Below are 24,249 nucleotides of genomic sequence, written 5' to 3'. Positions count from 1 at the left end.
TACTAAGTAGTTTATGTGCGGCACGGTCGCCAGGAACAACAGCAAATCAAGTAATGCAACCTAACTGCCAAATACGAACCCGTCGTAATAAGGCGAGGACAGCGATGCAGAAACCTCTACAAAAATGACACAACCAAAAATAGATAAAGACAATACGGCTTCAGCCATGAAGTGCGGCAGAGCCGCTACTCATGACACCACGACAGGTGTGCGCAGGAAATGACCGGAAGCCAGAAGCTTCGGATACCAAACCACTTTACTGGTAGGAATCTCGGAGAACAGTGGGGAAACGATCCCTCAGACAGGAAACTGGACACAGGACACTGGAGTACACAAGCTGGACGCAGGAACACACCAGAGGCAGGAAGACAGGCTCCACAGGAAGCTGCTGACAGGGACCAGTAACAAGCTTGCAGGAAGCTAACCAAGAACTGGAACATACAGGTACAACAACAAACTTCTATCACCGACGCTGGACTGCAGGGCTAGCTGGGTAATAAGGGAAGCACGCCCCAATCAGGATGGCTGGAAGTCAGGCACAAGGTAATGGCCAAAATACTGGCAGGTGAGGCTGCTTTATTACCCCCCCCCCCTCCCCAAACCCCATTTTACTCAGTGCTCTAGGGGTCTGTGTTTCTAGCAGTGCCCTCTAATGGCTGGTGCTCTACACATGACGCCAGCATAGATGTATAATGGTCGAACTGGTCCTTTGGGGAGGCAATTGATAGATAGACGTTTAAAAGATAGACAGTCATTATGTGGACACCATATGGCCGACAGTCAAAAGTCTGAAAGGGTCAAAAGTCCGACAGGGTTAAAAGTTTGACACTCAAAATGTCAGCAGGGTCAAAAGTCCAACAGGGTCAACAATCTGACAGGCTTAAAAGTCCAACACTCAAAAGGTTGACATGGTCAAAAATCCGACAGGGTCAAAAGTCCGAAAGTCAAAAAGTCGACAGGGTCAAAAAGTCGACTTTTTTATTTTTAGGTTTTTTTCACGCTTTTATAACTTTTTTTCCCATTTACTATCCATGTCACAAACTATTACCTTTAGTAACCTTGTGGTGAGTGAAGCGAGCCAGCTAGGGGACATATTTCAACAATCTGGGAAAAAAAAGTAAAACACCAAATAACACATTTTTTTAAATTTCTGCAGCAGGTGACATTGGTTTCCACAGGGAAACATCGGGGTGTAGAGTGGATCTGGATCCAGAGGCACCAACAGGCAAAGCTTTAGCTGTCCCAGGATGCATAGGGGCCTCCTCTATAACCCTGCCTCCAGGCACTGAGAGCTCAGTTTTGAGTTGGTACCTGCAGCAATATGATGTTGAGACCATTTATTCACATTACTTCCACTTGGACTTTGGCAGGAAAGAATATTCCTATTTTATTTTTAAAGGGGAAAACATATTTGTATTGAATTAATTTATATTCTTTACTGATGTTTGTAATTAGTTATTTTTCATATGGTAAATGTGGCTTTACTATTTATTTATTTATAATGTTATGAAGATATAGAGGACCGGGTGTGGTATACAAATTAGATATTTAAAAGATAGAAAGTCATTAGGTCAACACCATATGGTCGACATTCAAAAGTCCGACAGAGTCAAAAGTCCGACAGTCAAAAGTTCAACAGGGTCAAAGGTCGATTCACAAAAAAGGAGAGTTATGGTAGACTTACCATTGTTAACTCTCTTTCTGCGAGGTACATTGGGTTCCACAGGGAAACATGAGGGTGTAGAGTGGATCTGGATCCAGAGGCACCAACAGGCAAAGCTTTAGCTGCCCCAGGATGCATAGGGCTCTCCTCTATCCACTGGCGTTTCTATAATGGGTGCAGTGTGTGCGGTGCACACGGGCCCCTGAGTCCAGAGGGGGCCCCCACCGCACATGCTACACCCATTTCTCTGACGTCCTAGTGGATGCTGGGGACTCCGTCAGGACCATGGGGATATAGCGGCTCCGCAGGAGACAGGGCACAATAATAAAAGCTTTAGGATCAGGTGGTGTGCACTGGCTCCTCCCCCTATGACCCTCCTCCAAGCCTCAGTTAGATTTTTGTGCCCGACGAGAAGGGTGCAATCTAGGTGGCTCTCCTGAGCTGCTTAGAATAAAAGTTTAAGTTAGGTTTTTTATTTTCAGTGAGTCCTGCTGGCAACAGGCTCACTGCTACGAGGGACTTAGGGGAGAGAAGAAAACTCACCTGCGTGCAGGATGGATTTGCTTCTTAGGCTACTGGACACCATTAGCTCCAGAGGGAGTCGGAACACAGGTCTCACCCTGGGGTTCGTCCCGGAGCCGTGCCGCCGACCCCCCTTGCAGATGCCGAAGTTGAAGAGGTCCAGAAACAGGCGGCAGAAGACTTTCAGTCTTCATAAGGTAGCGCACAGCACTGCAGCTGTGCGCCATTGTTGTCAGCACACTTCACCAACAGTCACCAACTGTCACTGAGGGTGCAGGGCGCTGGGGGGGGCGCCCTGGGCAGCAATGTATAATACCTTTTTATGGCTAAAATACATCACATATAGCCCTTGAGGCTATATGGATGTATTTAACCCCTGCCAGATCTCACAAACTCCGGGAGAAGAGCCCGCCGAAAAGGGGGCGGGGCCTATTCTCCTCAGCACACGGCGCCATTTTCCTGCTCAGCTCTGCTGTGAGGAAGGCTCCCAGGCTCTCCCCTGCACTGCACTACAGAAACAGGGTTAAAACAGAGAGGGGGGGCACTTATTTGGCGATATGATTACATATATAAAAATGCTATAAGGGAAAACACTTGTATAAGGGGTTGTCCCTGTATAATTATAGCGTTTTTGGTGTGTGCTGGCAAACTCTCCCTCTGTCTCCCCAAAGGGCTAGTGGGGTCCTGTCCTCTGTCAGAGCATTCCCTGTGTGTGTGCTGTGTGTCGGTACGTGTGTGTCGACATGTAGGAGGACGATGTTGGTGAGGAGGCGGAGCAAATTGCCTGTATTGGTGATGTCACTCTCTAGGGAGTCGACACTGGAATGGATGGCTTATTTAGGAATTACGTGATAATGTCAACACGCTGTAAGGTCGGTTGACGACATGAGACGGCCGGCAAACAAATTAGTACCTGTCCAGGCGTCTCAGACACCGTCAGGGGCTTGTAAAAACGCCCATTTACCTCAGTCGGTCGACACAGACACGGACACTAACTCCAGTGTCGACGGTGAAGAAACAAACGTATTTTCCTTTAGGGCCACACGTTTCATGTTAAGGGCAATGAAGGAGGTGTTACATATTTCTGATACTACAAGTACCACAAATAAGGGTATTATGTAGGGTGTGAATAAACTACTTATAGTTTTTCCTAATTCAGATAAATTAAATGAAGTGTGTGATGATACGTGGGTTTCCTCCGATAGAAAATTATTGGCGGTATACCCTTTCCCGCCAGAAGTTAGGGCGAGTTGGGAAACACACCTTAGGGTGAATAAGGCGCTCACACGCTTATAAAAACAAGTGGCGTTACCGTCTCCAGATACGGCAGCCCTCAAGGAGCCAGCTGATAGGAAGCTGAAAAAATATCCTAAAAGTATATACACATATACTGGTGTTATACTACGACCAGCAATCGCCTCAGCCTGGATGTGCAGCGCTGAGGGGGCTTGGTCGGATTTCCTGACTGAAAATATTGATACCCTTGACAGGGACAAGATTTTATTGACTATAGAGCATTTTAAGGATGCATTTCTATATATGCGAGATGCGCAGAGGGATATTTGCATTCTGGCATCAAGAGTAAATGTGATGTCCATATCTGCCAGACGACAGTGGTCAGGTGATGCAGATTCCAGACGGCACATGGAAGTATTGCCGTATAAAGGGGCGGTCCATCGGACCTGGTGGCCATGGCAACAGCTGAAAAATCCACCTTTTGTTACCCCAAGTCACATCTCAGCAGAAAAGGACACAGTCTTTTCAGTCTCAGTCCTTTCGTCCCCATAAGGGCAGGCGGGCAAAAGGGCCAGTCATATCTGCCCAGGGGTAGAGGAAAGGGAAGAAGACTGCAGCAGGCAGCCCATTCCCAGGAACAGAAGCCCTCCACAGCTTCTGCCAAGTCCGCAGCATGACGCTGGGGCCGTACAAGCGGACTCAGGTGCGGTAGGGGGTCATCTCAAGAGTTTCAGCACGCAGTGGGCTCACTCACAAGTGGACTCCTGGATCCTACACGTAGTATCCCAGGTGTACATTGGAAATTCGAGACGTCTCCCCCTCACAAGTTCCTGAAGTCTGCTTTACCAACGTCTCCCTCCGACAGGGAGGCAGTATTGGGAACAATTCACAGGCTGTATTCCCAGCAGGTGATAATCAAAGTACCCCTTCTACAACAAGGGAAGGGGTATTATTCCACACTATATTGTGGTACTGAAGCCAGACGGCTAGGTGAGATCTGAAATATTTGAACACTTACATACAAGCGTTCAAATCAAGATGGAGTCACTCAGAGCAGTGATAGCGAACCAGGAAGAAGGGGACGATATGGTGTCACTGGATATCAGGGACGCTTACCTACATGTCCAAATTTGCCCTTCTCACCAAGGGTACCTCAGGTTCGTGGTACAGAACTGTCACTATCAGTTCAGACGCTGCCGTTTGGATTGTCCACGGCACCCCGGGTCTTTACCAAGGTAATGGCCGAAATGATGATTCTTCTTAAAAGAAATATGGACGCTTTCCTGATAAGGGCAAGGTCCAGAGAACAGTTGGAGGTCGGAGTAGCACTATCTTAAGTAGTTCTACGACAGCACGAGTGGATTCTAAATATTCCAAAATCGCAGTTTTTTCCGACGACACGTCTACTGTTCCTAGGGATGATTCTGGACACAGTCCAGAAAAGGATGTTTTCTCCCGGAGAAGAAAGCCAGGGAGTTATCCGAGCTAGTCAGGAACCTCCTAAAACCAGGAAAAGTATCAGTGCATCATTGCACAAGGATCCTGTGAAAAATGGTGGTTTCTTACAAAGCGATCCCATTCGGTAGATTTCACGCAAGAACCTTTACGTGGGATCTGCTGGAAAAATGGTCCGGATCGCATCTTCAGATGCATCAGCGGATAACCCTGTCTCCAAGGACAAGGGTGTTTCTTCTGCGGTGGCTGCAGAGTGCTCATCTATGAAAGGGCCGCAGATTCGGCATTCAGGACTGGGTCCTGGTGACCACGGATGCCAGCCTGAGTGGCTGGGGAGCAGTCACACAAGGAAAAAATTTCCAGAGAGTGTGATCGAGTCTGGAGACTTCTCTCCACATAAATATACTGGAGCTAAGGGCAATTTACAATGCTCTAAGCTTAGCAAGACCTCTGCTTCAAGGTCAGCCGGTATTGATCCAGTGGGACAACATCACGGCAGTCGCCCACGTAAACAGACAGGGCGGCACAAGAAGCAGGAGGGAAATGGCAGAAACTGCAAGGATTCTTCGCTGGGCGAAAAATCATGTGATAACACTCTCAGCAGTGTTCATTCCGGGAGTGGAAAACTGGGAAGCAGACTTCCTCAGCAGGCATGACCTCCACCCGGGAGAGTGGGGACTTCATCGGGAAGTCTTCCACATGATTGTAAACCGTTGTGAAAAACCAAAGGTGGACATGATGGCGTCCCGCCTGAACAAAAAACTAGATATTGCGCCAGGTCAAGGGACCCTCAGGCAATAGCGGTGGACGCTCTGGTAACACTGTGGATGTACCAGTCAGAGTATGTGTTCCCTCCTATGCCTCTCATACAAAAAGTACTGAGAATCATAAGAGGGAGATGAGTAAGAATGATACTCGTGGTTCCGGATTGGCCAAGAAGGACTTGGTACCCGAAACTTCAAGAGAGGTTCACGGAAGACCCGTGGCCTCTACCTTTAAGAAAGGACCTGCTCCAGCAGGGGCCTTGTCTGTTCCAAGACTTACCGCGGCCGCGTTTGACGGCATGGCGGTTGAACGCCGGATCCTGAAAGGGCATTCCAGATGAAGTCATCCCTACCCTGGTCGAAGACAGGAAGGATGTAACCGCAAAACATTTTCACCGCATTTGGCGAAGATATGTTGCGTGGTGTGAGGCCAAGAAGGCCCCTACAGAGGAATTCCAACTGGGTCGTTTCCTACATTTCCTGAAAACAGGACTGTCTATGGGCCTAAAATTAGGGTCCATTAAGGTTCAAATTTCGTCCCTGTCGAATTTCTTCCAGAAAGAACTGGCTTTAGTGCCTGACGTTCAGATGTTTGTAAAAGGGGTACTGCATATACAGCCTCCTTTTGTGCCCCAGTGGCACCTTGGGATCTCAATGTTGTTTTGAGTTTCCTAAAGTCACATTGGTTTGAACCACTCACCACTGTGGACTTAAAATATCTCACATGGAAGGTGACGATGCTATTAGCCCTGGCTTCAGCCAGGCGTGTGTCAGAATTGGCGGCTTTATCATATATAAAGCCCTTACTTAATTTTTCATTCTGACAGGGCAGAATTGAGGACTCGTCCTCAATTTCTCCTTAAGGTGTTTTCTGTTTTTCACATGAACCAACCTATTGTGGTACCTGCGGGTACTAGGGACTTGGAGGACTCCAAGTTACTTGACGTTGTCAGGGCCCTGAAAAATATGTTTCCAGGAAGGCTGGAGTCAGAAAATCTGACTCGCTGTTTAGCCTGTATGCACCCAACAAGATGGGTGCTCCTGCTTCTAAGCAGACGATTGCTCGCTGGATTTGTAATACAATTCAGTTTACACATTCTGTGGCAGGCCTGCCACAGCCAAAATCGGTAAAAGCCCATTCCAAAAGGAAGGGGGCTCATCTTGGGCGACTGCCCGAGGGGTCTCGGCTTTACAACTTTGCCGAGCAGTTACTTGGTCAGGGGAAAACACGTTTGCTAAATTCTACAAATTTGATACCCTGGCTGAGGAGGACATGGAGTTCTCTCATTCGGTGCTGCAGGGTCATCCGCACTCTCCCGCCCGTTTGGGAGCTTTGGTATAATCCCCATGGTCCTGACGGAGTCCCCAGCATCCACTAGGACGTCAGAGAAAATAAGATTTTACTTACCGATAAATCTATTTCTCGTAGTCCGTAGTGGATGCTGGGCGCCCATCCCAAGTGCGGATTGTCTGCAATACTTGTACATAGTTATTGTTACAAAAATCGGGTTATTCTTGTTGTGAGCCATCTTTTCAGAGGCTCCTTCGTTGTTATCATACTGTTAACTGGGTTCAGATCACAGGTTGTACGGTGTGATTGGTGTGGCTGGTATGAGTCTTACCCGGGATTCAATATCCTTCCTTATTATGCACGCTCGTCCGGGCACAGTATCCTAACTGAGGCTTGGAGGAGGGTCATAGGGGGAGGAGCCAGTGCACACCACCTGATCCTAAAGCTTTTATTATTGTGCCCTGTCTCCTGCGGAGCCGCTATATCCCCATGGTCCTGACGGAGTCCCCAGCATCCACTACGGACTACGAGAAATAGATTTATCGGTAAGTAAAATCTTATTTTTCTAAATACTCACCCCTCCGGAGTCCCTCGGCGACATCCACGGCGGTATTAAAACTCTGTGAAAATGGCCCAGCGCCCATCTTCACGGAGTTCTGCACATGCGCAGTAGAGAAATCTCAGGGAAAATGGCCGCTGCACCATTTTCCCGGAGATCAGCACATGCGCAGTAAAGTCTGAGCGCTCTAATGCTCAGACTCTCAGCGCTGCCGGCAGAGAGGAGGGGGCCCAAACGGAGGAGGCAGCACCCGGGCCTCCTCCTCTCGTAAAGCACCCCTGCCTCTATAACAGCGCCTCCAGGCACTGAGATCTCAGTTTTGAGTTGGTTCCAGCGGCAGCAGGTCACTGAACAGGGTGGCTGCACTGTGCAGCCCTGAAAGCTATTCATCTGACAGAAATTGTCTTTGCTATTTGAGCTGGCAGCACCATATGTCAGTGTGACATTTAGTGCTGCAGCTCCATCACCTCCCAAGCGGTGCCACACACTCCCGTTGGCCTGGTTCTCGGGTACCTGCAGCGGAGGCATCCCGACTTAGTCACGGTCGCAGACTGCTCTCCTTTATTGCGTGGCAGCTACGGGGAGGAGGTAAGAGGGTCTCCTAGGCGGGAACTGCCATTAAACCGTGATCCGTCCATGGTATGGGGAGACGGACCACGGTGCTGGTATAGAAACTGTCTTTGGGCAGGGACCCCACTAGACCACCAGGGTATCGGAGCACAGGTTAGGTGTATTAACACCACTTTAATGGGGCTCCATAGTACCTGGGGTGGAAGACCAGCATAGGGGAGGCGGCGCTTGACCTGTAGCCCCTCCCCCGGCCCAGGGTGCCATCTACTGCAGATTTCCCGCCTTGGAGCTGCCTCACTCTCCCTCACTCCCTCACAGAGAATCTGGGCGCCATCTAAACAGAATAGCAGCAGCAGGTCACCGGGATTGTTGGGCAAGGTCTCCCATGTAAAGCCTTCTGTGTACAGCGCTGTGTCTTTACATTCACTTGAGTATTCTACATGTCTTAGAGACAGCGTTAGTTGAGAAAAGGTGTACATTGCAGAGTATAATGTACGAGTAATCTGCCATATCCTCTGAGACCGCGCTGTGACTGTGTGCCTGTATCTGCTGTGTGGTTTCACTTTCAGTGTTTCCCAGATATTACTGTCACTATACTCTGTACCCTGGGCTAGGTGCATTTGGGTCAAACAACATACTGTAGTTGTGCACAGTGTTTATCTATATACCTATATATTACTCCTGTGTTACAGTCACATTATACCCTGTCGTTTTATTCCGCAAGTTATTGTATTTGTCTGGCTTTTTAATTGTACTGTGTAAATCCAATTGTTTACAATGTACAATGTCTAACAAAAAGGGCAGCAAATCTGCGGATGCTCCTGCACCATGCAGAGCATGCTATGTGGATTTATCAGAGGGGGAATTATTGCATGAGGGTCTCTGTACTGCGTGCCATGCACCTCCCAGTCTGCGTGCCATGCACGGGAGGTGCATGGCACGCAGACTGGGAGGTGCATGGCACACAGTACAGAGACCCTCATGCAATAATTCCCCCTCTGATAAGGGGGAATTAGTCAGGAGCCTCCATGTGCAGCATTCACTACTCTGCTGGGTACTCTAGTGGAGCGCCTTGTGCCCCCTATGGGGTCACCTGTGCAATTCCCCACACAAATTGTACCCATGGTTAATCCACCTTGGGCAGAAAATTTGTCTAACCAACTGCAACAACTAACCCAGTCCCTGGTTAGACAAATCTACCTTGGGTCACTCCCATGCCCCTGGTCCCTCTAAGTGGGCTGCTTCCTTCTCGCAGTCTACAAACCTCTCTGATGTCTCATCTGAAGAGGAGGGGGAGCATACGGTCCTGTCGGACACTGAATCCTGTGTTACTGACGAGGAATCTCCCCTATTGATAGATGTCCCTGCCCTGGTGGTTGCTCTTAAGCATATCCTGCAAATTACAGATGAGGAGGATTCCACTACTGTGGCAAAGAAAACTGATAAGTTTAAATAGCAGAAGGTGGTTAAAACTATATTACCCCCTTCTGATCATCTAGTGGACATCAGACGGGAACCCTGGTCTAATCCAGGGAAGAAATTCCCTATTCCCAAATGGGCATTAGTTTGCTACCCTCTCCCTGCAGAGTTGTGTAATAAATGGGAGACTCCACCACCGGTGGGTTCTCATGTCACCCGCCTAGTGGTGTTATCCACTCTGCCTGTCACCACTGTCACGTCACTGAGAGAGCCAACAGATAAGTGTGTTGAAGGGTGCCTGAAATCTGTATATTCCCTTACAGTGGCTATTCATAGAACCACTATAGCTGCCTCTTGGGCTGCAAAAGGTACTGAAGTGTGGGTACAGGCATTAGAGGAAGAGCTGCCTGAGGATATCTCTGAAAATGCCAGACAATACCTGTCTCATTTTACCACTTCTTATTACATTCAAGAAGCTTCCTCTGAGGTGGGAGTATTGGCAGCCAATGCGTCGGCTACATCTGTCCTGGCGCGCCACATACTGTGGTTGATGTCGTGGAAAGTGGACTTGGACTCCAAGAAGACTTTGGAGGTCCTCCCCTTCACTGGGGACATTTTGTTTGGGGAAGACCTAAATAAAATAGTGTCTGAACTGGCAGCTGCTAAGACTGCTTTTCTCCCCACCGCTAATTCTTCTCAGAAGGCAAAAAGTACCACTTTTCATTCCTTTCGGCCTCAAGGGAAAGCAAAAGGTCAGACATACCCTAGACAATCCCGCGTTTCCGAAACCTCCAATCCCAAGGCAGCCTGTTGTCAAACATGACAAACCTGCTGCATGATGGGGCGGACCTCCCCCTGGAGGACCTCTGGATGGGAGGCCAACTTCTACAGTTCGCCCAGGTCTGGCACACAACCACTGCAATGCTTGGGTACTGGAAGTTGTCTCTCACGGGTATGCTGTCTCATTCAAAAGACATCCCCCTCACCATTTTTACACAATGGCTCTCCCGTTGGATCCGTTGAAAGCACAGGCTCTACAAACAGTTGTAAGTTCCCTCCTGAGCACAGGAGTGGTTGCGCCGGTTCCTCTCCCCCAGAGGGGCAGAGGTTATTACTCGACCCTGTTTCTGGTCCCGAAACCCAATGGATCCTACCGGCCTATACTCAACCTCAAATCTTTGAACAAGTTTGTGAAAGTGTCCAAGTTTCAGTATGGAAACACTGTGCTCAATAGTGCTGCTTTTGGAACCCAGAGACTATATGGTGTCCCTGGATATACAGGATGCATATCTGCATATTCCAATTGCCATGTGGCATCAGCATTTCCTGCAGTTTACTATTGGCGACCTTCACTACCAATTCCAGGCTCTACCATTTGGACTTGCTACAGCTCCTCGGATCTTCACCAAGGTCATGGACATTATGACGGCCCACCTCCATTGCCAGGGAATCAAAATCCTCCCGTACCTGGATGACTTACTGATTCTGGCAAGCTCACACGAAGTCCTCCGCAGGGTTCGTAGACGCACTGGCAGTTCCGTGGAACTTTCAGCTGCCTTACATATTCCCTCCGGTGTCACTCCTGCCCAGAGTACTGCGGAAGTTCAAGCAAGAAGGAGGAATGCTAATTCTAGTTGCTCCAGCGTGGCCCTGATGGCACTGGTTCTCAGACCTGCATCACAGAAGCATCACACCTAAGGGCCAAAGGATTTACTGAGGCGATCATTCACACTATGTTGAAGGCCCGCAAACCGGCCTCTGCCCGGATTTATTACAGGGTTTGGCATTCTTACTTCACCTGCTGTGCTGATAAGAATTATGATGCTTATAGATTCAGAATGTCCAGAAATCTGTCTTTTCTACAAAGAGGCTTAGACTTAGGTCTGCGTCTGGCCTCCCTCAAGGTTCACATTTCTGCCTTGTCGGTATGGTTTCAGCGCAAGATTGCCTCTATACCTGATGTTCATACATTTACTCAGGGTGTTCTACATATTCAACCTCCCTGTGTCCCTCCAGTGGCTCCATGGGACCTGTCTATTGTATTGAAAGCCCTTCACTAGTCTCCGTTCGAACCTCTTGAATTGGTGGACCTCAAATGGCTCATAGCCAAGGTCCTGTTCTTGCTGGCTATTGCCTCCTCAAGAACGGTCTCGGACTTAGGCGCTTTGTCCCGTCATCCGCCATTTCTGATTTTCCACCATGACAGGGCGGTTCTCTGAACCAGGCCTGGTTACTTGCCTAAGGTGGTGTAATCTTTTTACCTGAACCAAGAAATTGTGGTCCCGGCCTTTATCTCTTTGGATTTGTCGGCTAAAGAATGGTCTTTAGATGTGGTTAGGGCTCTCTGTGTCTATATGGACAGGGCAGCCTCTATTAGACATTCTGATGCCCTATTTGTCCTGTTTGGATTCCTCAAACGTGGCTTGCCTGTGAATAAGCAAACCTTGGCCAGATGGAGTAGAATGGTGATTGCCCATGCTTATGCGCTGGCTGGACTTCCAGCTCCTGCTGCGATTAAGGCCCATTCTACCCAGTCTGTTGGACCTTCTTGGGTGGCCCGCCGTGGCACATCCCCAGAGCAATTGTGGTCCACTGTGACAACGTTTCTTAGGTCCTATGCCTTTGATACCTTCGCCTCCCAGGATGCTTCCTTTGCACACTGGATTCTAACATCCTCTAAGGCGCGTCCCCTCCCTTTGAAGAACTGCTTTAGGACATCCCCAGTGTTTCTCTGTGGAGATCAATGTAACCTGCTGCAGAAAAGGAGAGTTATGGTAGACTTACCATTGTTTCTGCGATGTACATTGAGTTCCACGGAACGCCCACCATGACGCACCTAGCTTCTTTGGCATTAGCCACTGGTACCTTCTCCTGTCGTGAGAATGTGTTCTTGTGTGACTAACATCTGCTTTCTCTCTTGTCTGCTCCTGCATTGGATTGGTTAACAAACCTAAGCTCTCAGTGCCTGGAGGCGCTGTTATAGAGGAGGTCCTTATGCATCCTGAGACAGCTAAAGCTTTGCCTGTTGGTGCCTCTGGATCCAGATCCACTCTACACCCTGATGTTTCCCTGTGGAACCCAATGTACGTCGCAGAAAGAGAGTTAACAATGGTAAGTCTACCATAACGCTCCTTTTTTGTGTATCGACCCTGTTGACCTTTTGGCTGTCGGACTTTTGACCCTGTTGGACTTTTGAATGTCTACCATATGGTGTTGACCTAATGACTGCCTATCTTTTAAATATCTAACTTGTATACCACACCCGGTCCTCTGTATCTTCATAGCATTATAAATAAATAAAGAAATAAAGAAATAGTAAAGCCACATTTACCATATGAAAAATAACTAATTACAAACATCAGTAAAGAATATAAATGAATTCAATACAAATATGTTTTCCCCTTTAAAAATTAAATAGGAATATTTTTTCCTGCCAAAGTCCAAGTGGAAGTAATGTGAATAAATGGTCTCAACATCATATTACAGCTACTCTAATGAATGAAGTGCTATCAGCTAGATGAGTCAACCACATAATATGCAAACACCTCTATGCATGAGGTACGTGGCCTGGCTGGCAACCTGCATCTCACTAAGCTGTAAACATGGGGAACACCAGCAGCAGTGGAGAGAAAGGACTTGTATGCCTATATCTGGATGGTCATTTCTCTAATATGAGGTCTGCATAGGAGACAATAAATTCCAAAGCTGCATTTGTGGTAACACCAACCGCAGCAGAGTGGAGGGACATTCTTAACCCTAATTCTGACCTGCTGTGAGTATATATTAAGAGGTCTTTCTACAGCTGGACAATTTGCTCCCTATTAAGAATGTGACTAGGATAAATTTATTCTATTTCTAAAATATACTAACACAAATTCATTTTAAAAGACAGAACTATCACAACTATTTAACAAATTGCATACAAATAAATAATTAATCAATTACTACTAACCACTTAAGGACTTACCATGTTGCAATTTATGTGCTTTTAATAATAAGTCTGGATAAATGTGGACTAACCCTAGTAGTAGATTAATATTTAGTGGTAGCCTAGAACAAGTATACTACTATTTGCATAACTATTGATACTTCATGTGTTTTGTATTTTATGTATAATTAAACTTTATTAAAAAAAAAACACCTTTTAATTGGTTGAGCAGCGCTTCCTTTTTGGTGGATCTAATCCTCTATATTATATGGTGTCATTGTAATAAGTGAGGTTTGCAATTAACCCCAAAATTGGAAGCTGTAGCACAACTAATTATTATCATTAGTGATTTTCGTTGCCACCAATTAGACCAGCCCCTGTTGTGTGTATGTGTTGTTGTTGTAAACCAGAAGAGGCTAGCTAGTGCCACAGATTGTCATCATCATCATCATCATCATCATCATCATCATTATTATGTCTTGTTATGCCAGCCTTCCACCATCTGCAAGATATATACCTCATGACTGGTGTATCTGCATCTGCCAGGTCTACCACAGTCACCATTATATACATGTGCCGTTACTGCACTTGGCCTATTATTGCCTGCTCTTTCTCTCTACTTTTCCACCTCTCCACTCACAGGGAGTCAGTGTCACAAGTGTAATATGCAACAAATCTGCATGTGGACATATGTATCCTTTGATGTGGTGTGCCTGAGCTTTATGGGAATGCATATATTATGCAAATAAACTTATGTCACTCTCTAAATGAGCCCTGTACTCTTCAGCTACTCTTGGCTCTAACTTCCCTTCTCCTTGTAAATCTGGTTAGCCTGTCCCATGACAGCACTTTGAGTATCAGTGTTCTACTCAGTGGATTATTTCTAATGAGCAGAGGTGGAGGGCGCCCCTAGGCACAACAGTAATGGCCCCCCTGCCCTGGGACTCAACTACGGATGGCTGGATTTACTATAATGAGACCTCTATAGTAAACCTCTATAGTAAACCTCTATATTCTCTCAGCATACATGCTCCACACATGAGTATATTGTATTCTTCGTTCTAAACTCTGATCCTACCACTGACCGTTGATCTTGCTAGCATTTTCTATACTCCTAGCTGACCACCAATGGATCCCTGTTGTATATAATGTTACCAAACTGCTATCTTCTTTGATATCTCTGCCTCTTTACCTAGTATGACCTGCATGTTTTTTTTATATTACCTAATTCAGAGTGAATCTATTGATGATCACAGCCACAAGTGTAGATCAACATCTGCAAATGCCAATGTATTTCTTTCTAGCAAGTTTGGGAACTTCGGATATCTTCTTTATGTCTTCCACAGTGCCCAAACTCTTGGCAATGCTGGCGAGTGGTAACAAAGCCATTACCTTCCATGGCGGCTTTCTACAGTTTAACTTTTATGTCTCCCCAGGTGGTACAGAGTTCTATACAATGGGATTAATGTCAATTGATAGATACATTGCTATTTGGCATCCTGTACGATACAGCACCATCATGACCAACCAGCTCTGCTTGAGGCTTGCTGTTGGCTCATGGATATTTGGGTTCTTGCAGTTTATCCCATCTGTTCTTCTCATGTCTCAATGGTGCAACAAATATCATGTTATTGATCACTTCTTCTGTAATAGTTTAGCAATTTTTTTTTGTCCTGCTCTGATACTCGTGTGGTTGAGCAAATTTCCTTTACAATTTTATGTTCATTTATTTCTACATTATCGTCCTATTATTTTATCATTTCATCCATCTTTAGTATCTTTCACTGGCAGAAGCAAAAGTTTCTCTACTTGTTCCTCACACTTAGTGGCTGTTATGATTGGTTATGGAAGTTATATTTTTATTCATGTACACCCTGCAGGGACTATCTCAGAAGTGGCCATCTTCAACAGTATTTTAAGTCCATTTTTACATACATTTATCTATACAGTTGCTTGAGAAACCAATTGGTTATAAACAGCTTAAAACATAAGTGTCACAATTATAAATACAGCAATCAGAAATAACATTAAAATCACCTGCCTAATATTATGTAGGACCCCCTTTTGCTGCCAAAACAGCTCTGATCCATCAAGGCATGGATTAGAGAAGACATCTGAAGGTGTTCTGTGGTATCTGACACCGAGATGTTAGCAGCAGATCCTTTAAATCCTGTAGATTGCAAGTTGGGGTCTCCACTTGTTTTTCCAGCACATCCCACAGATGCTCAATCAGATTGAGATATGGGGAATTTGGAGGCCAAGTCTACACCTTGAACTCTTTGTCATGTTCCTTAACCATTCCTGAACAATTTTTACAGCGTGTCAGTGTGCATTATCTTGCAGACAGAAGCCTCTGCTATCAGGGAATACAGCTGCCATGAAGAGGTGTACTTGGTCTGCAACAATGGTTAGTTAGTTACATAGTGTGTGCCAGTGTAACATCCACATGAATGCCAGGGTCCAAGGCTTTCCAACATCACACTTCCTCCCCCAGCTTGCCTTCCTCCCATAGTGCATCTAGGTGTCATCTCTTCCCCAGGTAAATGATGCACACTCATCCGGACAATGTAAAAGAAAACACAATTCACCAACTAGGAAACTTTCTTCTGTTGCTGTGTGGTCCAGTTCTAGGTGCTTTCAGCGGTGGACAGGGGTCAGTATGGGCAAACTGACATACATTGCAAGCTATGATGCACTGTTTGTTCTGCAACATTCCTATCATAGCCAGCATTAACTTTTTTTCAGCAATTTGTGCTACAGTAACTTTTCTATGGAATAGGATCATATGGGCTAGCCTTCATTCCCCACAAGCATAAATGAGCCTTGGGCACCTACAGTATTTGTCTATTGCCAGTTCATTGATTTTCCTTCCTTGGACCAGTTTTTGCAGGTGCTAACTAGTGTATACAGGAGACACCCCACAAGGCCTGCTGTTTTGGAGATGACCCAGTCATCTAGCATAACAATTTGGCCCTTGTCAAAGTTGCTCAGATTCTCAGTCACTCGGCCATTTCAGTTTAAAAAACAACATCCCTATCAACTGAGTCAAATATTTGGGAAAAATCTAAAATTCAATAAAAAAACCTGAAAGCTTCAATGTTTTTTTTTTTTTTTTAAATGAGACTGTCTAGATTTACAGCTTTAAAGACTACATGGAGGTGCAAAAATATAGTGTATGTCTATCAATGTTTGGTAAAAAGCCAACTAATAATGCTGACAATAGTAAATATGATTTATAATACATATAATAATCCTAATTATAAGTCAATAATAATTTTAAATAAGAAATTTAGATTACCAATTACACTGATCTACACTCATTTTATTGCCAATCATATGAGAATGATTTTGGGGTAACTTTATGTTGCTAATTTCGGAAATGACATTGGTTTTACTATATTGGTTCTATTTTTAAAAATACATTTATGAAAAACAAGAAAAACACAACAGACAATGCAAACCGATCAACTGCCAACTGCCAACTGTCAACTGACAGTGGCCGATCACTTATATATGGAGGACAACCTTCTAGAATGATCTGGTACATTCTTATATGCAAGCATTATGTTCTCTCGGTTCTCCCTTTTTATTTCTGTGTGGTTTTTCAACTTTCTGTAATGCTAAATCCTTTGTACCATGTGCTATTTTTTTGTTGTCTGTAAAGCGCCTTGAGTCCTATGATAGAAAGAGCGCTATATAAATAAAATAATAATAATAATATAATATTTTATTATTATTATTATTATTAATATCTTATCCCTAATACCCCAAACCAAACCTGCAAAACTTACCCTAATACCCTAACCTAAACCACTAAACCAACCCTAATACCCTAACCCATACCCCTGAACTAAACCTAATACTCCAACCCTAATACTTTAACCCTAAAGGAAAGACTGGATGGACCATGTGGTTCTTAATGGCTGTCAAATTCCCGGTTTCCTTGTTTTTCTACAAAATGTGGCTATCCATTATCTCAAGAGCTAGATTCACTTAAAAAACAACAACTTTCATTTCTGAATTCAGCAACCCTAAACCACCCTAAATTTGTTCAAATATTATTGGCAACAGATCTTGTTTTGTTTTTTTGGGGGGGAGGGAGGCTGTGTTATTATTAGAGAAAGACAAATATTGTATTTATTATTGAACAGGAAAGTAATACAAGTATGTGTTGAAAATATAACTATTTTTTTTTCATTGTACAAAAATGTTGAACTAGATATCATTGTTGTACATTTGTCATTAAAAGACAATCAAAAACTGCATGGTGTGCCATAAAAATATAAAGTTTTGCAGTTTATGTACCTATACATACAATATGACATTAAATATTACATTCTCATCTGGATTTACCCAGATGCTAAAACATCATCTTATTGGCTCTCTGATGTCACATGTTTTGAATAGCCAATATGGATAAATCGGCACTCACTTTAATTTTGGCGTAAAGAACCAAGTTAATCCAAACCCACACATCTCTAGTTCATTCATTTAGTGGTTTATTTGCTGTGTTTACGCCTCTATGAAATACAGACTTGGCTCTCTAGACACCTCACCACTTTTGACATGTTATGTCTTCAGTAGCATTGGCTATGCTCCCCACTTAAGTGGAAGGGTTGAGCTGAATATGCTTGCCAGCAGGGAATTTAGCAGTTTATTCATGAAGCAGTGAAAAATGTGGAGAAGTGAGCCAGTGGAGAAGTTGCCCATGGCAATCAGTGTTGAGGTAACATTTATAAAATGCATTCTATAAAATTATACATACCTGTAGCAGCTGATTGGTTGTCATGGACAAATTCTCTATACTTTTCACTGCTTCATACTTACCCCTGGAAAAGGAACTGAGACTTTGGCGGTGTTCAATTCTTTTCACCCCCTTCCAAACCCATTCTGTTTCTGCCCTCGGGGGCGTGGTATCATAATTTCAGCTCGCTATTCCCAGGGTAGCGATGCACGCGACCCATTACACAGCTAAACCTGATTACTATGGGAGCAATATGTGCGATAACGGGATCATTTTAGAAAGGAGATTGGGTGTGATATATCATTTGAATACCGCCCCTTACGTTTCAGAAGTTCTATTTACCACCAGTGTCCAGGGGACTAATACATCTGAAACCCATATAGATTATCTTAATATTTGGATAAACGTGGTGATTTACCCTTTCCTCTCATCTATCACTCTAACTAACGTTTATCATCATTTTATTTATCTGTTACATAGTCAGTTAAAGGTTTAACTTATCTAGGAGAGTCTATTTCATTACATGTGTCAATTGTTTTAAATCTTGATACATTTTAAATAAATAGATTTTGCTTAACATAGAGTTTAAAAGTGTTACTTTTTATGCCATGCTCACCAGCACTGCTATTTTATTTATTATTTCATAGAGGAGTTGAAGTTACGAATTTGGAAGAAGCCCTTGGAAAGATCATTATGGTAACAAATCTTATCTTTAGTATTGAACAGAGGTCTGGGCATAGTTTAAATCTAGCATTCGCCCTGCCTGAAATTCTAAGTGAAAGGGAAATAATGAGTGTGATGAATAAGGCGCCTCAACCTGGGGAGCAAGAACAGGGAGTAGACCAATTCCACTCCAATACATTCCGCTTCAATCAGTGACCATATCCTTGTATGATGAGGGCTGTTCCAGAGCACACATTGGGCAAGTTGCACAGTAATAGTGTTTAAAATTGGGAATACCTAGCCCAAACCCCAGAGCTGAACAAAGAAGAACATGAGAACCAACCCTGGGCCATTTATTTTGGCAGATTTAAAAAAAAAAAATAGAATGGTGCAAGTTTTTAAAACATAGGGGGTATGCAGATCGGAAGGGTCTGAAACATGTAATGCAGATGCAGGGGATGATCATCTTCATAGCTGTAACCCAACCTAGCTAGGAGTTGTAGAGGGACTTCCCTTTATTTACATTATTGTTTATCATAGGGAAGAGATGGGGAGAATTAGCCTGGAATAGGTTGTGGAGAGATTTAGCAATGCATATCCTCATGTACTGTACTGTAGTCAGTATTTTTATGGTGCCATTGAAATTGAAAGTATTCATCTAAAGTTTATTTTATGGCATCTGAGAGGTAGAAATTAAGACCCTCGGTTTTTAATGGGTTAATCTTATATCCGGAGTTACAGCTATAAGAGACGATCTCTTGGAGCAAGTGTGAAATAGACAAATTCAGATTAGTTAGTGTTAGTAGTACATAGTGGCTCTCACCCAAGTCCAGTTGTTATTCTGTCCTGTGCACGAAGTACCGATTAGACTGTCAGTGATTAAGGGGGGTGGGGAGTGGGTGGCAATGGCCTCAGTTTCCCAAAATGGATGTATGTTGATGTTTAGGGGGAGGGAAGAGGGTGTATATGGTTGCAAGCCGCCCAATGGTGACCGAGTCATCTCACAGCCTTTGCTCAATACTTTGTTGATGCACCTTTGGTAGCAATTACAGCCTCAAATATTTTTGAATATGATGCCACAAGCTTGACACACCTATCTTTGGGCAGTTTCGCCAATTCCTCTTTGTAGCACCTCTCAAGCTCTATCAGGTTGGATGGGAAGCGTCGGTGCAAAGCCATTTTCAGATCTTTCCAGAGATGTTCAATCGGATTCAAGTCTGGGCTGTCTTGGCCACTCAAGGACATTCACAGAGTTGTCCTGAAGCCACTCCTTTGATATCTTGGCTGTGTGCTTAGGGTCATTGGTCCTGCTGAAAGATGACCGTCACCCCAGTCTGAGGTCAAGAGCGCTCTGGAGTAGGTTTTCATCCACGATGTCTCTGTACATTGCTGCATTCATCTTTCCCTCTATCCTGACTAGTCTCCCAGTTCCTCCTGCTGAAAAACATCCCCACAGCATGATGCTGCCATCACCATGCTTCACTGTAGGGATGGTATTGGCTTGGTGATGAGCGGTGCCTGGTTTCCTCCAAACATGACATGCCAAAGAGTTCAATATTTGTCTCATCAGGCCAGAGAATTTTGTTTCTCATGGTCTGATAGTCCTTCAGGTGCATTTTGGCAAACTCCAGGCAGGCTGCCATGTGCTTTTTACTAAGGAGTGGTTTCCGTCTGGCCACTCTACCAAACACTACCAAAATCTAACTCTCTCTGCACATGTTATATCTGTCCGCCCTGCAGTGCACATGGTTTTGCCCAACTGCTAACATATTTGCTGCTGGGATCAACTCAGAATTAGGCCCGATATGGTACTGAGTAATGAGTTTATTCTTTGGCAGTAGAGTGTTTAAGGTGCCATTTGTCAAAAATCCTATCCGATTGTGTCCTATTGTTTATTCCTATTGTGGTAATTTTGGCTCTGTATGTCTTTATATCATGTATCTGTTTGCCCTCCGAGATATTTTTTTTTTTACTGGCTTGGAATTTCTTCCATGGTTCAAGTCCTTTTTACTACATGTGCCTATGCCACTTGAAGTTGTTTCTACTTATTCTGTATTATGTCTCTGAAATTGAATGAGTGATCATTCCCACAGTGGGCTTGCTTCTTTTGTACAATACACTCCTATACCACCATTATTTGTACTCAGCTTTTGGGGAGTAACGGGAGATGCATATTAGCTATGGTTTTATTCCATGTGTGGGCTCCAGCTATCTCTCAGGTGTCATTCTGATGTGCTGTAGGATACACTCTTATTTCCCTACTAGAAATGAAATACCATCATTATTCAATATATTGTGAAAAAGTATTTATCCAGCCTCTTTCAGAGCATAGACATACACAAGTCTCCTCTGAACCTCTGGAGATCATGTCACTGGGAATACATGATTTATTTTTGTTTTAGATAAATTTACAGCATAAGTAAGCAGATCAGCTACCAAATAGTTATGAAACAAGTAAAGCATGGGAATATATTCATCTTAAATGCTTTAATATGCCCAATCCAGGCAATATAAAATTTACGCCATTGAGTCATGTCTAGTTCAAATTACCCAATTAGGGGGTGTAGTTAGCTTTATAAAGATTGTGGTACAATCTGGACAATTTAATACCTGAGTAGTGCAAAAAGGGCATATGAAAAGTTTCTGTAAGGGTCCTGGGAGGTGGAGAGAGAGGGTTTTGGATTTTATATCAGAATAAGGTACCAAAGTTGGATACCTCAGCAAATAGATTTGGAAGGCATGTGAGTAGTTTGGTTAGAGTAAGGAGAATGTTGTCTGCAAAAAAGGGAGAATTCATATTGTAAGTCTCCCAACTGACTGCCTGAATTATCTGGTTTGGATCTGATCCTTAATGCTAGGAACTCGATAACAAGGCCCAAGATAAGCTAGGATAGCGGGCAACCCTAACCATTATGAGCTGCAGATGTGTCAGACATAAGGCCCCAGCCAAGACAGCTGTGGAAGGCTTATAGTAGAAAGATTGGTTAGCTTGGAGAAATCTGCCATGAAACCCAAGATAATGGAGCGGCTTGAGCATAAATTGCTAGGAGATTTAATTGAAGACTTTCTTTGCATCCTGCTCAAGCACTAGATAGGAGAGTTTATGAATACTGACATGATGGATAAAGTCAATAGTATGACGAGTTGTCTAATACTTGTCTGGATGGGACAAAGTCCACCTGGTCAGGGTGTGTCACTACCATGGGAGTAACAGATTCATCTGGGATGCTAAACTTTAAATGAAAACCTTCATATTGGTTTTTAAAAGTTATATAATTAGTTATAAGTTATATAATTAAGGAAGAGAGTCCTTATCTGGTTTCGCAATCACTGTAAACTTGGGGGTGGAGCCCGACCGCCGGCATAACATACTTCACCCTAAACTTGGTGGTAGTGGTGGCAGGGAAAAAAAAAGGCACCACCGAAACCTTATTAAATGATTGTTTCATATGTATGAATGAAAACTACTGGTACAGGTTTTGTAGTAGGCTATGGGCTAGCTGTCCATACAGGGTGCCTTAAATTATGTTTACACCTTAATAAAGTCACACATCTCTTGCTCAGTTGTGGGACTGTTGAAGATCACACACGTAGATGAGGCAATACGTAGATTGTCACAGATAGAGAGATTCTGTCAAATTGTGGGCATGGGATCAAGTTCAGTGAGATAGGTAGAGCGAAGATTATAAATCTCCACATAGTAGGATACATAAATGACATTAATCTTCAATGGATTATATTGCAAGGTATCATCAGAGTACCTATTAGATAAGATAACAAGAGAGGCCTTATAGGATTTAAGCCTTCAAGCTAGCATGTAGTTAGCCTAGTTGCCTTTATGAAAACAAAGAAACCGCGATATGAGGAATTACATCATTTTTATTGTGAGTAATGGTGTGCACCATGTAGAAATCAATGGAAAAAAAACTTGATGTTTATTTTCTTACTCTTGAGAGTTTAAGTGAGGTGTGTTAATACAATTGACCCCCACCTCCCTCTCATTAAGCATCATATATAAAGTATTAAGAACCCATTCGCCATCCCCAAATGAAAGGTAAAAGATACCTTGATGGGCTTTTGATATACAATTTTTCATGTAATTGAGGTATGCTACTTCTATCAGACAGCTAAAGAAAACCTGATGGGCTTATTTATACTTCTGATTGTGTAAGTTAGGTACACATCCTCTAGTAAACCATTAATTTGGCCTGATAGAAGAACAACAGAATTTATTTTTGGGATCACTAACCATACTATCCGCAGGAGACCCATTGCATTGGGAATCACTACTCAGTATTCCTTTTTATGTTATCTCTTTCATATACTGTATGTACAAGAACCAAGTTACAATGATAAAATAAGGTTAAGGAAAAGCATACTAGGACCAAGGACCATTATCTAGTTCTCTAGGATAAGTATTTCCAGATTACTGAATACTTCTTTCGCCCATCTTTAGAATACGGTAGCGCCATCTTCTTCACACCCCCTTTTTTCTATTTCTATTTATTGAACCTCATTGGGATAGATCCAATATGTTATGAACCACAGGTAGTGGTTCATTCCTATTTTATGTTTATAGTTCTCTTGCAGGCCAGGATTTCCCTTTGCTCTGGTTTAGAAGATTATAGTTTGCTGTCAGTGGTGAGTCTGTGTAATTGCAGTCTGTTCCCATGTGTTCAGCCTCACCTGGCTGCTAATTGCATCTTGTCAGTTTGGAGTCATGCAACAGGGCAGCTGCATGACATAATTAATTAGGCCTCTCTGTTATATGCTGGCTGAGTGCAATTCACAGACGCTGGTGATATTTCTAGGTTTCCAGTCTTCCAGAGTGCTTGAGTTCTGAGCTTGTTCCTGCCAGTTCCTGAGCTCCTGTCTAGCAGTGTCTGTCTAGCTGCTTCCTGTGTCGATTCCTGTCTCAGTCCCTGTGTCGATTCCTGTGTCTGATCCCGTGTCCTGCCGTGAAGCGTTCCTGTCCTGAAGTCCTGTGGCTTTGCCTATGCCTGGTCGAGTTTCTGGCTTCTTGGTGTCCACCGGTCTGTCATTTGGGATTCTGCCTGTCCTCCAGTTCTGAGAGTCTGTGTCGGCAGCATTGGGGGTTCCTGTCCGTTTGCCAGTATTTGTACCGGTTGCGTTCGTCGGCCTAGGCCGCTGTATTCCTTGGTTGTATCTGTCACTGGTGTTTTGCAGAGGGTTCTGCTTATGCTGTCACCGCCGGTACACAAAAGTATTGTGTCGGCGTGTGGTCAGCATTTCCTTTGTTGTTCTTTTCCTTTGGCGGCAAGCCGCACATACATTTAGTTTTAGGCTAGTTAGTAGCCCCTGGCTTTGGTTGTTTCAGTTAGAGGGCCCCTTGTTATTACCCTGTCTCAGTTCACGCTTTGTCTCTCTTTAAGACCTGAGGGGGCATCGGAGTTGGGCAGACCTAATCCGCCCTT

The 24,249-nt window shown here is 44.2% G+C and overlaps 1 protein-coding gene across 1 annotated transcript in view; it reads left to right on the top strand.

Annotated features, from left to right (window-relative positions):
- LOC134970883 (ovarian cancer G-protein coupled receptor 1-like) overlaps positions 1-24,249 on the top strand; it is an 89,129-nt gene that overhangs the window by 2,069 nt on the left and 62,811 nt on the right. The window contains exon 2 of the mRNA XM_063946492.1: positions 18,799-18,847. Coding sequence (XP_063802562.1) covers positions 18,845-18,847 — 3 coding nt within the window. The 5' untranslated portion in view covers positions 18,799-18,844. The remainder of the gene's footprint in view (positions 1-18,798; positions 18,848-24,249) is intronic.

The sequence above is a fragment of the Pseudophryne corroboree genome, chromosome 1 (assembly GCF_028390025.1).
Source record: "Pseudophryne corroboree isolate aPseCor3 chromosome 1, aPseCor3.hap2, whole genome shotgun sequence".
NCBI classification, from domain to species: domain Eukaryota; kingdom Metazoa; phylum Chordata; class Amphibia; order Anura; family Myobatrachidae; genus Pseudophryne; species Pseudophryne corroboree.
Note: the sequence above shows the minus strand (reverse complement) of the source record. Positions and strands in the feature narration are given on the sequence as shown.